General features: G+C 38.1%; 1 protein-coding gene across 1 annotated transcript; it reads left to right on the top strand.

The window, feature by feature from the left end:
- The first annotated feature begins 439 nt into the window (after positions 1-439).
- LOC149225940 (protein COBRA-like) lies at positions 440-4,418 on the top strand. The gene is made up of 6 exons (XM_089377341.1): positions 440-744; positions 1,087-1,166; positions 1,902-2,358; positions 2,489-2,648; positions 2,953-3,227; positions 3,358-4,418. Exons 1-6 carry the CDS (start codon positions 633-635, stop codon positions 3,648-3,650), a joined length of 1,377 nt encoding a protein of 458 aa, XP_089233467.1. The 5' UTR covers positions 440-632; the 3' UTR covers positions 3,651-4,418.
- The last annotated feature ends 10,745 nt before the right edge of the window (positions 4,419-15,163 follow it).

Genomic DNA, 15,163 nt, shown 5'->3' with positions numbered 1-15,163 from the left:
TTATAATAAAATATAAATTTTAAGTTTTTTATTATTTCAAAAATTAATTTTCCATAATTTTTTAATCAAAATTAAATAAAACATAAAATTATCAAATTGGTCCAAATTTAAAAACAATCCAAACGCCTACGCTCTCTGACTCCTAAAAATCAACTGATTTATTTTGTTTTAATTTAATAAGTTAAAGCCAATATACAGAGAAAGAGAACCTCGAAACTCTGGAATACAGCTAATCAAGACCGCTGGGAGACCGCTGGGAAGTCTCCATCAATAATGATTGACATTTTTAAAATTTTGTCCATTAAAATACAAAAAAGTTAAGGTCCACGAGGACAAAACTCACACCGACAGCTAAAAAGATTCGTCGGTAAGTAACCATGGTTAAGGAAGGAACCCTGATCCACCCAACGTCGCCTTCTTCACCAGCAACGCCACCTGCTTTGCACAAATCTAGGCCTACGGTTTCTTCACTAGCACAGCATACTTAAATTTTCTGGGAGAGTGAGAGACAAGAGACCTCAGGAAACCTTTTGCTTGCTTGTGCGCGAAGACGAGGGCCTCGATCTGGATCTGGCCATTGAGTAGCATTCAAGTTAGTGTAAGTGAAGTGATCAGCAGGAGCAATCAACAGCATGGGGTTCTCTGATGCCAATACCAACATGAGGGTCCAGAGTCGTTGGTGCTTCACATCTGAGATTTTGCTGGGATTGACACTAATTATAGCATTTGCATTCTCTCCCACTGGTAAGGTTCTTGATCCAACCGACATTTCGGTGTAACTAATGTTTCAGATTGTATTTTTTTCTTCAGGGATAGTGATCTATCCTGCTCATCAAACCTTTCACTTTCATTCCGATGGTCATCAGACCTTTTCACTTTCATTCAGTGCTCAATTTGCTTAAAGAAATGTTGCCAGACTTTTTTATTTTCAATTGAATGCAAAATACTGCTAGATTTCAGATGCAGAGGCTCTGCAATTGATGTATCCATTATGTGCTTAGAAGATATAGTGATTATTTTCTTTAAAGTTTAGATCCAGGACTCTCTTTTGCAATCTGTTTATTGAAGTGAGATTTGTTTATGTAGGAGCATATGATCCACTAGATCCAAACGGCAACATAACAATAAAATGGGATATCATGTCCTGGACACCGGATGGTTATCTGGTAAGTACGCACCCACACTACAGTGCACACTCATGCTCTTCCTTTGCAGAGATCCTTCATAGACTAGTTTTTGCTTTGAAGTAGTTGCAAAAAGTTAGGGATCCACAGTGGTGGTGATGAGTGTCCACACCTGATACTTGCATCTATTGCAATCTTTGAAAGGAAATGCTTTTGCCAACACGTTTATACCAAAATCCAACTTCCGTCTTTTTCCTTGTTTAAATTTATAGAGGATACCCATATATGTGCTTGCTTGTAGTTTTGTGATATTACCGCTATGGTCCCCAAGCAGTATTCAAATGCCGTGTTGTCTTAGTTGGTAACTTCGTAGAGCTGTAGCCTGCCCCAGGTTCAACCTTTTTTAAAGACAAGCCTTGCACATATATATAGTTTTCCCGTGGTCTGTATACAATATAAAGATAAAAGTCACGGCCCTGTGTATTTAACAGTTAGACATCTCCGTCTTACACCCATCGAGACGCCTAATTCGTCCATGAAATATATATTTAGGGGGGATTCTCATCATGGCTATGCCTCTCTGGGATTAATTTTCTGCATCTTACGAGTACATAATCCTTCCTTACATAAGCTTTAAATTTCTGCCCTAGGTGAGCTTAACGTAAGGGGGAGAAGTTTGGCAAAGGGAGAGATGCCAACAGAGAATACCGACAAGCATATTCACTTGTACTCATGTAGAGCATTTGTCTAAAAAATCTTCCATTTTTACCCTTGCAGGCTGTTGTGACTATGAACAATTTTCAGCAGTACAGACACATACAAAGTCCTGGATGGACTTTGGGATGGACTTGGGCAAAGAAGGAGGTGATTTGGTCAATGGTTGGTGCTCAGACGACGGAGCAAGGGGATTGTTCTAAGTACAAAGGAAATATTCCACATTGTTGCAAGAAAGATCCCACTGTTGTTGATTTATTACCAGGAACTCCTTACAACCAACAGATTGCTAATTGCTGTAAAGGTGGAGTGATTGCATCTTGGGCCCAAGATCCACCTAATGCTGTAAGCGCCTTCCAAATAAGTGCGGGCAATGCCGGAACCACTAACACAACAGTACGCTTGCCCAAAAATTTTACTCTCAGGGCACCTGGACCAGGGTATACTTGCGGCCCTGCAAAGAAGGTCCGGGCGAGTAAGTTCCTTAGCGCAGACGGTCGTCGAGTCACTCAAGCACTCAGTAAGTTTGTTTGCTCTACGCAAATATTTCTGCATTATGATTTTCTGAAATTTCTGGCATCTTCTTATCAAGCATTTTGCTCTTGTGACATGCTGTTTCCCTAATCGATGAAATGGTCTTCTTTTTGCAGTGACATGGAATATAACATGTACATACTCCCAATTCCTAGCGCAGAAAACACCAAGTTGCTGTGTCTCACTATCATCATTCTACAATGATACCATAGTTCCATGTCCAGCTTGTACATGTGGTTGCCAGAATAATATTACCCAGCCGGGCACTTGCGTTGAGTAAGTTCACCATTTTATGCTTTTCAGCAGTGATGGATGTGATTGCTGCATGATGAACTTGAATTTTTCAATAGTCTTTAGCATACATCACTAGTCATATGAATGTGAATCTCCACTTTATGCATAGGTTGTGTTGCCAAACCTTTGCCTCCTATGCATCCTACTTCGATGTGGTTTCGTAAAGACACTGATCAACTGTTAAACCAAGTAACTTATGTCTCAACAAGTAGGAGAGAGCCTTCCAAACTTTTTCTTGGTGAATGGAAATTGGTACTGACATTTGCTGTCTAAAATTTCAATGCAGGAGAGACTCACCATATCTGCCTACTCTGATCAACACGCCGAGTAAAAACCCTGCCCCTCTGATAGAATGCACCCCACACATGTGCCCAATTAAAATCCATTGGCATGTCAAGTTGAATTACAAGGACTATTGGCGAGTGAAAGTCACAATTACAAATTTCAATTACAGGATGAATTACACACAATGGAACCTTGTTGTCCAGCACCCGAATTTTGATAATGTGACCCAATTGTTCAGCTTCAACTACAAGCCATTAACACCATATGGGACAATAAGTAAGTAGACCTTTTGTGCCTGGAGTTCTTGTCCTCGTATGCTGCTTCAGTGGTTGGAACCTTAAGTTATGTTTAATTCTTGATTTCCTTGATGCCCTCACAACTAACTTTGATATAACCCACTCTACAGATGATACTGCAATGCTTTGGGGAGTCAAATACTACAATGACATGCTCATGCAGGCTGGGAAAATGGGAAATGTGCAATCTGAACTGCTATTTCAGAAAGATAAGCAAACATTTACTTTCAAACAAGGGTGGGCCTTTCCTCGGAGATTATACTTCAATGGTGATGATTGTGTGTTGCCACCACCAGATGCATATCCATGGTTACCCAACGCGGGTCCTTCGCTAAGGGTTGGGAAAGTCTTTCTTTTGATTGTTTCTCTTGTGGTTTCAGCATGTTTGTTAGCATTCCTATAGGAGGATGCTGTCAATATTTATGGCACAAAGAAGCCCCTGGAGTTTGAGGGATGGGCAGAACAGATTAGATTATAGTGTCAGTGCATGGTTGATCTCATGTTACAACATCATTGGAAAATACGTTAGTGCAATATCGCTTCTATGGTGTGGAGTGTGCAAAGCATCTATATATCATAGTAGCACAGAAACCATGCTGGTTGTTATGTTGCGGGGCAACCAAGAGTTGGTTTACCCAGGCCCTAAACCTGCACTTGAATGCGTTAAAGACATTCTTTGGTAAGGTAATCACCTTGTTAGACTTCTTGTAGATGATTCTTTTCTAAGGTCTTATTGAATTGCAAAGCAACTTTAAATTATGTTCAATTGCATGTAGCTGAAGAGAGGGCAGATTTGGTCTGTAAGTTTTGCTTGGAGTTTCATGATGGAAACTCTATGCATGCCAGAAGCAGCCTCTATAAACTGCTAAATGAGTGAAATTGGTTCATGTATTATGTAATTTATTAGAACCTAGAACTAGGAACTTACTGGGATTATTAATTATCAGCATTTCTTAGTGGTTTCATCATTTCTATAGCTGATCGAGGTGCCACATCTGATGATGGAGGAATGTTCTGTCCTGCAAGATTATTATTATTATGCTAAAGGAAGGTCTTTGTATATCTATCATTTATTATCGGCTACTCTCTTGACAGTTGTCAACGTTCACTGTGTGGAGAGCAGCATGTTCAATAACATTAATATCTAAAAATTTTAATTCCGTGGTATTCATACTGCAGTTTGCATGAGTTTGGCAATATACTTTGATAGAACGGGTCAGTTTATATTTCCTCGTAAATGAAAATTTCTTCTGACAGACCTATGGCCTTTTTACCAGTTGCCATTAACAAGCAATCTATTGCTAGAGGTTTTGTAAATGTCCAATGGAATCTTCACTGATCTGACTTACCGGACTCAATCAGTGTGTCTTGATCTCATGTTTGGAATATTTTAAAGTTATAACGTGTTATTTGTTGGCCAGTAGATGTGTGAGGGAAGGAGTTTTGCAATTTGCAATTTGGCATGGGCATTTAGATTGGAGGAAATTTTTCTAAAATGGGCTTTATAAGCTAAAGGTAAAAGGTAATTGTTGAGTATGAAATTTAACAATCAGTAGAATTTCATGAAATTGGGTCAGTGATAATTGTTGATTAGGAAATACATGAGTTACTTTATTTTATTTATTTCTTTACTTTCTGGAGAAAAAAACTTTAGTTTTATTAATGATAACAAAATTATATACTGCATATACATAACACAAATAACTCTATGAAGCACTGTCCAGTACATAAGAGCATCCAGATAAACATGAAGGTAAACATAAGGCTGAAATGAAGTGGTGTGTTCCTGCATGTTGATATGTCAAGTCCCCTGTGGCATTGGATTAAATAAAAATAACCAGGTATCATCATCTACAGACCTTCTCTGAGAGGTCTGTGGTAGTACTTTGAAGTGTCACCATTTCGGTGTTCGCTGATTTTCCAAGATCCCAAAACTCGTTGAGTGCCCGCCTTAGATAGCACGTCTGTTGCACTGTTCCTTTCCCTGTAAATGTGTTTGCAGGAAATCTGGTTAAGATGCTGTTTGAGATGAAAAACCTCATTAAGGATGGGCCTTAATGTGTGAATATGACAATGCTGCACTTCATTAAACCAGTTCACAACGAACATGGAATCACCAAAAATCTGCAAGGAGTGTACATCTTTTTCAATGGCAAAGAGAAGTAGTTTTAAGCTGAAAAGCTCTGCGTAATTAGTTGTGCCTCTCCCTAAACTGCTCTGAAGTTTGAAAAAATGATTATCATTAAGATGGAGAACAGTCCCCCACTGCAGAAACCTTCATTTGAAGCTGCTCCATCAAAGTAAGCGCAGGGAGAAGTTCTGTCAATCTGCTCAGCTTCAATAATTCGGGGAGCATGGGATCTGTCTTCACGGGGAGGACATCATAATCTGCTAAAATTTTTGCAGCCACACTCTGATTTGGAGATATATGAGTTAAATGTCATTATTGTCCTATTTTTATTTGACAATAATTAACCACATATAAACATCACTTGGTTAAGATCTTGGTAAGATCTTATTAGGATATATTAAATATCCTTAAAAATACTAAATATAGGGTATTTTATATTATTTGTTAAAAAATACAATTTCAGATTAATTGAGATGATAGCAAGGTCATTTTGTATATGATATTTATTGCACTGAGAGGCATTCTCCAGTCTAGTATGGAAGAGATGTTATAATGTTCTATCTTCTCGTATCCTATTATGTAAACAAAAATAATAAAAATAAAAATAATGTATTGACCCATTTTATTCATGTGGAATAAGCCTATTTAAAGGGGTAAGACCAACTTAGATACATCTACCAAATCTACCAAGCACTAAGAAATACAGGCATTGAACCACATATCTCAGAACGAATGAGATGGAGGATGTCTTTTGTCTTGTTCTCACTAGAGGGGAATGGTCCCCTTGTCTTCTTTCCATTGGCACATCCTGGGCATACTCCATCATGATGAGCTTGAACATCGGGAATCCCAAAGACTAATTTCTTCAATTTTGGAAGTGCTTCATAGTGAAGATGGGCCAATCTTCAGTGCCACAACTCGCTTTGATGATTTGTATCATGGACCATTGCTAGAAGAGGTCTTCCAGTGACTCTATAGAGTCCTTCAAATCTAGATCCCAATGTGAAAGCATCTCTCATAGAGGATCCAACAGGCCAAGTAAGTACTTTTCCTTTGATGAAAGTAACCCTCATTCCTTTGTCTTCCAAAGCAGATATGGATACCAAATTTTTTTTCAATCCCGGCACATACATCACATCATGAAGCAAAACAGATTCCCCAGAGTCCAAGTGAAATTTAACAAATCCAAAGCCTTTGACGGGATGAGTGGAGTTATCTCCAAGAATAATCTTAAAACTTGACTCCCTCTCTACTAAATTAGAGACAACTTCCTTATACCTAGAGAATGATGAGAGGTCGCACTATCAATTAACCAACTATCCTAAGCATTTGAAGGGGAGGAACTAGAAAGAGCAAAAATAAGGATATATTCAGATTGATTAGTAGCATTGCTTTCATACCTAGAATTTTGAGACCTCTTTTGTGGATGATAGTTTCTTCACGATCATCAGGAGAGTCTCTTCTTCTATCATTCCTTCTATCTCTTCTATCATATGACCTGATGTTGTTGTAGCCACATTTATTGTTGTAGGACCTTGAAGTGTTTCTTCTTGGAGCATCTCTCTTCTTGGGGCAATCTCGAGCATAGTGACCTTTTTGATGACAATTGTAGCATTCGACATCTCTATCTTGTCTTCTTGAGTCCTTGGAGTCCCGGTTGGTTTGAGGAGGTCTTCTTGAATTAGATGGCTTTCCCTTTCCTTTCTTTTTATTCTTCTTCTTTCCTTGAGCAACGAAGGCTGTAGGCTCTCCTTCATTTGGCCTTTGAATTCTCTCCCTAGATATCATTATCCTTTCCTCTTGATTGCATAGAGCAAGTAGCTCATCAAAAGAAGGGATTGTTTCCCTATTGCTGATGGAAGTAATGAACATGTCCCATGATGAAGGAAGACCACTAAGGGCAATCATCACTAATTCCCTGTCAGGTACAATTTCTTGAGCAATCCGAAGTTGATCCCTGATTTCAATGATTCTCATGAAGAATGATTGTATAGTCTCTCCCTTGCACATCTTAGATTCCTTGAGTTGATTTTTCAAATCCATAATGAGACTCAAATTGTTCACTTCACACATGCCCACAATCTTATCATACATTTCCTTGGATGTCTTCAATGAAGAAATATAAACAAGTAGATGATCTCTTAAAGAATCAATAATGATCTTCTTAGCTTTGATCTCACCTTTCTTGTACTTGGATTTGATTGTTTGGAGAGCATTTTTTGGAGGTGCTGAAATCTTTCCATCCACGTATTCCAAGACATCATACTCATATAAGGTGACATTGAACCTGGTCTTCCAAGCCGCAAAGCCAGATGCATCAACTAATTTTTCATTATCCTTGAAGTATGAGGTAGACATTTTTTACCAGACCAAAAATTCAGCTGCTAGAGGATGGATGATCTTGCTCCACCTCTTGGGTTTGTCTTCACCTTAGCTTTGATACCATGTTAATTTTTCATCAAGAATTGTTCCACACTGCAACTATTACTTCAACAAGTTCCAATAGCATCCAAATTACAATTTCACTTCAATTAACCAATGGTAGTAGAGCAATAATAGATAGAACAATTATACAAATGCACAATGAAAGACAATCAAGGGACAAGAGACACAATATTTGGTCAATGACCAGGGAAAAACCCCACAAGGGGGAAAACCTTTTGCAAATCTTTTTTTATTAGATTGTCTTCAAATGTTTAGCAGAGAGAGTACATCATCCAAGAGTCAAAGTCAAACTTTGACTAGACAATATCCAACCAAGTCAATATGCCAATCAGTTTATCCAAAATAGAGACGAGAGAGAGAGTCAACAAAAGTCAACTCTTGTGCAAATTTATCCAAGTCAACAATATTCAACAACAACAATGTGTGCCCTAACTAGTCAATAGTCAAAGGTCAAAATAGTCTCTTAGTAGCTTAGTCAAAGGTATTCCAAGTCGGGCTCCTTAGTTGGTCAACCAGAAGTCAAAACAATCCAATTCTGAGTAGTGAATCTTAGTCAACGCATAGAAGAAGCCTACGGTCAAAGTCTGCAATTGGTCTGCGGTCAAAGTGCCCAGAATTCCTCGATTTTTGTGCCCTCCAATGTGGCCTAGAGAAATAGGTAGAATCCCAAGAAAATCTTAAGTCAAAATCAGTCAAACAACCCTTGGTCAATGTTGGTCAAAGCCCTACAACAGATCTGAAATTCGGCCCAAACAAAAAAAGACACCTGTCCTTCGCACGTATGAGAGATTCTTGCAATCCTTGAGCTGCACGAACCAATTGGATGAGGAGAGAGAAGAGTGTGTTGAGTTGATGAGGTGCCAAATGAGGAAGACTTAACTCGTATTTATCTGTGATGGAGGGGTGCTCATTTTGCTTCTAGGCCAACCTGAACAAATGTGCCAATGTGGGCTTATCATCAAAAATATATTTTTCCTTGTCCAAATTAAGTGCTTCAAGAGTCAGTTTTGGTGCTCTCGGAAAGGGGAATTTAGTCCATGGTTGGAATTTGTCACAGAGCTGCCAAATTAACACTTTGACCTTTGGTTAGTTTGACTTGGATTTCTCTTGTTGATGAAGGATCTATAAGGAAAGGATTGATGGGTTTTGCCCTGGCCTCTAGCCTAATCTTTGGTGTCTCTTGTCTTTTTGAGCATTTGATCTGTTGCTTGATGACCTAATGAATAAAGTAATAGCTAAATAGAAGAACATATATATAAGTAGTAACAAGTAATTATCAAGTTCAAAAATTCTAGCATGCATTCGAATTTTCCAACATGGTATCAGAGCTAGGAAGATCGAAGAACACTCAAGTTTGAACTTCTAAAGTAGAGAATGAGGTCGATCTCATAGACTTGAATTGTGAAAAGAGAATGAAGTTATGTGAGAAAGGACTATTTGTAATATGAAGGATTTAAGTTTAATTTTGTGACCAATTCCAATCCTCTATAAAATAATAAGATTGTGAAAGGAGTTCGGTCCAAGTCTGTGATCTATTTAAGAAATGATTGAGGCCGAAAGAGTCTCGGAAGCTAGTTAAGGATTACTTCAAAAGGATGGACAAAATCATCAAGAAACAGGGTAAGGGTCTAAACCATATCAAGAAGAGGAATTGAGAATGATCTACTAATGAACTTTACAAGACTAAAAAGGTTAGTCCTAAATTACGTCAATCAAACCAACGAAAGTAAATTTCAGTCTGCTGAAGTCTATAAGAAGATAATTATGGGCATCCATAGTAGGTCAAAGAAGTCTCTTAAATACAAAGCATCTCTGTGAAATCGCTTAAAGCGATTGGTATCCTATACACAAGCCGAATCTCTGTGTCAAATGTTATGTGGTGATACTTGTGAACAAAAATGTGAAATTCTATGTTAGAAGACCGAGACTGTGCTGAAACATTGTGTTCAAAGGTCCGTATTCCGTGCTAGAAGATAGGGGTCTATGATGACCGGTGTGACAAAAATCCAAATCTACAATATAATCCAAATCCAAAGAAAAGTGTAAACTTGTGATTGATATTTTGAGCGTCTAAAGACAAGAATATGATATCTTGTGAAAAGATCTATGGAAGGAGTCCGAAACTTGAGCACCTGTGCGAACCTTGGAGCCTTATCTTTCTGAAATATGACCAATCAAGCATTTTTGTTATGATATCCAAATCTCAATAGTATTGTTGTGACAAGTATTTGAACCTCTTCATTTTCTAAAGATCTTTTATGTGGCACAAATCTGTGTAATTTACAAATATATGACCATGAAATTTACAGCTTGAGTGGGCCTAATGGTTCAGAGCATGTGTTTCCTCCTAAGAGGTCACAGGTTCAAAACCAAAGGGGGGTAAAGTATGTATGCCTTCGTAGACTTAGTAGTCAAATTATTGCGTGGAGGTGGGTCCTTTGTCCCACAAACAAAGGGGTCACATACACCAATTTGGTGTCTGGCTTGGCTGTGACCTTAAAATTGGATAATAATAATAATAATACATGATAGCAAGATGAAATACATATTGCAGGAAGCCAACTTGATTAATACGAGAGATGATCTAACTGATATTGGTACACATCTTTATGGGTTTGCTATGCCAGAAATCCAACACATGAAGACCATGTCTTCCTTTAAGTTTTTGAAAGGAAAGAGTATTCTCAAGAAGATGAACTTGCTCGTATCACTTCTTTGAAGACCTAAAGTGACACGCACTAAGTTCTTAGAATGATTTCTTTGGAAATGTTGAATGACATTGTCATAAGACCATTTTCAAAGTTTAGCACAGAAAGGTCTCTCAAGAGAGACGAATCCTATGGGCTAAAATTCAGTAATGTTGAAGCAATACTCAAGTATGATGGATTTACTCACACATTGCAAGAATTGCTTTGAAGAAGTCAAGCTATTTGACCAAAGATGATTGATTGATCTATGTCTAGGACATGTCATATTTAGGGTTTGTAAACCCTAGTATACTAAGGGGTTTGAACAAGAAAAACCCTAGGGTCTATAGACAAAATCCTAGGATTGGATGCTTCTGCTGAAAAATAGAAACCCTAGTTCTTACAAGAAAGAAATGACATCACGATGATGATGTGGACAAAGCTGACAAAGTTGCAAATGTATGCAAGAATTCCATAGATCAAGAGGGGGCTGTCATTCTTCTCCAGAGATAAGTATCTTATATCTCTACTTTATTATTGATATTGATATTATTGGTTAGTCTCTTGTCTTAAATTCTTTGCTTGATATAAATTGTTCTTCCATGGCCTCCTAATGAGGATTGAAGGTACACAATTAAGGCTACCAAAGTCTTGGCAGCAGATATAATAACAAAGCAAAGTTGTAAGAAAGAGACTCATTGAGATCTAGACTTAGAGGGAGCAAAAAGCACAATTGGTTGGCAAGGAATACAAAGCAAAGAATCACCTCCGGAAGAATTCTATGAAGGGATGATTGAAGGTTTATTATATTCATGATTTCTGTTATCACACCTGATAGATGTAGAGATCATCTTCTTTGATGAGAGAAGAAGTGTACATAAGAGCTACCTCAAGCTTGGAAGGTATATGAAGAACTCCTATGCTTGTGAAGGAAGACTCCTCTGGGATTGAAGAAGTGTACATAAGAGCTACCTCAAGCTTGGGAGGTATATGAAGAAGTCCTATGCTTGTGAAGGAAGACTCCTCTGGGATTGATGGATAAGGTTGATTTTATATAATTTGTTTTCTAACAAGAGCAAGAGAGCCTATGTGTCAGAGCGAGTTGCATTGACTGGAGGATTTTCTTCTTTCATCCTTGTCTCTGACTTCAGAATTCAAGGATCTTGACTTGGAAGCTGATAGCTTAAGTAACATGTTAGAATTGCCAATTAGGGCAATTGATGACAGATCAAGTGAAGGTAGCATATCAGTTTACGATTGAGCCAAGGAATATAGCTCAACATGTGTTGAAGTACTAGCATGGTACGATTGGTCATGACATAGTTAGAAAAGCACAACTACAGGGCAAGGAGTGCTGAAAACAGAGAGAATTTGTATATCACTTCTGATTGGATGCCAGTCTCGTGGATGAGTAGATAATAAGACATCTGTTGCACTTAATGGTCGAGTATGTTGTAGCTTGAAAGCGTAGCTGTGAAGTAGTTTGGCTTCGAAAATGTTTGATGACGTGCTAGATTCGACCGTAATACTTTGTAATGATCAAAGTTGTAAGAAGATTGTTAAGAACCCGGTCTTTATGAAAGGTTGAAGCACTTCATGATTTGAGAGCATGGCGCTGATAACAGCCGAGAAACTACAACAGATCTCCACAGAAGAACAAGTAACTGATGTAAGGGAAGTATGAGTACTTCCGAGTTCCGACACAAGCTTGGGCTTGTAGTTATCTTCTCCTTGTTTGAGAGGGAGTGATGATGGATACTTCTCGCTGTTTGAGAGGGAGTGAGGATGGACACATGGAGAACCATGTGTCATGCGCTGTCACCAAGACTAACAACTATAAGTCAAGTACATGGACATGGATAAGGAGAATGGTGGATTGGATAAGCATCTTGGATAGACATTCTTGAGTCATGTATTGTGACGGATTAGGATTAACACCCTACGTCAAGTACATGGACTTGGATAAAGAATGGTCCGGTGGACTGACATTTCCTTGGGATTAGAAATGGTCCTGTGAGGACATACTTCGGTGATCCTAGGTGGCATATGTGACTCAGAAACGTAGTGTGGTGTCCTATTGAATGCCTCGTAGCATTGTGCTCTGACCTAGTGGAGAGATAGAGCTTACTCATCAAGGCCTTTGGTAATTTGACAATGCTGGTTATGATGATGTTATCATCATTGATGCTTATCAATCTGGATCCTTTCTTATAGAAGTCTTCAACTTGAGAATATCTCGATGAATCATTATGAATACCTCCCTAGTTAAGTGGGAGCGTTGGAGAATGTAACTAGGTTCAGTCTTCATAAATATATTTTATCATTGATGTGTTTATTTTGTCAAACATGTTCTTCATACCAAAAGAAAATTTTATTTGTATCATGTCCCATTTGAACATTTGGAAGAAAAATAAAATTAATTTTTATGAGACATATTTTAGTGTCTCCAAGTTGACTAAGTTGGCCCTCCAGAAGACAAGTCGGCCTGCCCAAGAGTCGTGTCTTTTCGCATGAGGAAACAACTATATCTTGGCAAGCAATTCGAGTCACTTCTGTGGAAAGAAAACTCGGGTCTGTGGCATGGAATCTGAGGCATATAAAAGTAAATTTCTGTGGTACCCTCTCTCTCTATGATGTGAGTTCCTAAGACATATCTCTCTCTGTGATACAAAGCTTTCTGTGATGTATCTCTCTGTAATGCGAGGTGCAGCCTGTGTGTGATGCGGACCTATGATAGTATCTCTGTGTGATGCAGACCTATGACAGTGTCTCTCAGTGATGCGGATTTGTGATAGTATCTCTGTGTGATGCGGACCTGTGATAGCCTATATGTGATGCGAACTTGTGACAGTCTCTCTATGATGCGAAACTGTGATAGATCCTTCTATGATGTAAAGTTTCTCTATGCGAGCCTGTGATAGATGTAATGATCTGAGGCAAAAGAAGATTTGTGGCTTGTGACATAAACAAGAATGTGGCAGAATTTGGAGTGCTGACTTGGCATTTGGATCATTGGTTAGTTTGACTTGGATTTCTCTTGTTGATGAAGAATCTATAAAGAAATGATTGATGGATTTTTCCCCTTTGAGTTTTGCAGTGGCCTCTTGGCGTAATCTCTAGTGTCTCGTCTTTTTGAGCATTGTATTTATTGCTTGATGACCTAATGAATAAAGTAATAGCTAAATAGAAGAACATATATATAAACAATAACACGTAATTATCAAGTTCAGAAGTTCTAGCATGCATTTGAATTTTCCAACAATTTCTTCTTTAGAATCTAGAAGAGTCCAACTTTCTCCTAGAATCTGAAGGAAGCATCTGCTGACTAAGGAGTTATCTGTGATCAAACTCTTCAGTGTACGCTTTGGAAGGCTAGATGATATTTCCCGACTTGCCCAAGGCGGATTGAAGCTTAGAAAGGCTATTTATGTCATCCATATCTATATGCAATATTGAATATTGTGTGAACAATTAATCTGACCTTTATCCTTCTATTCGCATAAATTCATGGGATATTATATATCTGTGAAATGGGAGGGAATTGACAATATTCAGAAAGTGAAAAACTAAAAATATTATTTGAAATGAGCCAAATATACCATATGATTTCAAATAGAAAATCAGAGGACTTCGTTTCCATCTTCAGCGTGAGGCATCTGATACCTATTTGTACTGGGTAGAATCTATGAATGAGCTACTTAGAGTATCCTAGTTGAGCTCATGAAACTGACAGACCAAGAAACAAAAACTAACAGAACAAGAAACAACAAAGTTTAACGGTCCTTGATAGTTATGCCCCTGATTAAAATCCAACACTGACTCCATACTTTCTCTATCACGAAAGATACAGGATGAGATATGCTTGCTTTAAAAATGGATTCCATTTCCAATTGATCAAGCCCTTGTGGGAAAAGAAGCATTGACGCATTCAAAATTCAGTTCCAATGCACATTCATCCATGGCCTTGCAGACACATTACAAATTTTAGAAGATGATATATCTATATATGTATGGATATAGACATTGATGTGGCATAAAGGCTATTCTGTGTGTGGTGGACATGGGGTTACTTGGAGACAATGGAAAACCCTCTGAAGATTTACGTCACATCCTTCAAATTTCTACAACTCACTTTGTGGTAAACTTATCATCTTTTGCTAAATTTACCGTTCTGTTAAAGAACTTTCATATCAAATATTTCATTCCTTGGTTTACCGGATGCTAATAAGATGTGATAATTGAATAATTCCCTATTGTTAATTTGTTTTCCAAGGAAGAACTTGTAGAAAAACCAAAGGAATGCTTCCCATGTTTGTGATGTTTGTGATGCTAGGGGTGGAGAGTCTGTTTGCCTTCAGCCACATGCCTATAACATATGCAACACATCACACCGAAGAAAATCCACATGCATGAAATCACATGCTACTCATCTCAAGCTTAACTACAAAATTTATTATTCTTTAATTAGAAGCTCTATTGATTTCAAACACAAACCTAATATAACCATCCAAAGACATTGGATATGATATAAAATCTATGATATCTCATCACAAACAGAAGCTTCAACAAGCTCTCGCTTTGGAAGAAGATACTGAAAACCCAAATGATGGAATTGGTCCAGGATGCAATAGGATTGTTGAAATTGTTCCATGG

This window comes from Pinus tabuliformis, chromosome J, assembly GCF_031772625.1.
Source record: "Pinus tabuliformis cultivar Carrire ecotype Pingquan chromosome J, CPIR1, whole genome shotgun sequence".
Classification (NCBI taxonomy): Eukaryota; Viridiplantae; Streptophyta; class Pinopsida; order Pinales; family Pinaceae; genus Pinus; species Pinus tabuliformis.
This window is presented reverse-complemented; position numbering and strand designations above follow the sequence as displayed.

Excerpts from the sequence above, each read along its gene's own strand:
- LOC149225940 (XM_089377341.1), top strand. The coding sequence starts at position 633 with ATGGGGTTCTCTGATGCCAATACCAACATGAGGGTCCAGAGTCGTTGG. Across the intron at positions 745-1,086 it reads ATTTGCATTCTCTCCCACTG|GAGCATATGATCCACTAGAT; the intron begins GTAAGGTTCTTG and ends TTGTTTATGTAG. Across the intron at positions 1,167-1,901 it reads GGACACCGGATGGTTATCTG|GCTGTTGTGACTATGAACAA; the intron begins GTAAGTACGCAC and ends TTACCCTTGCAG.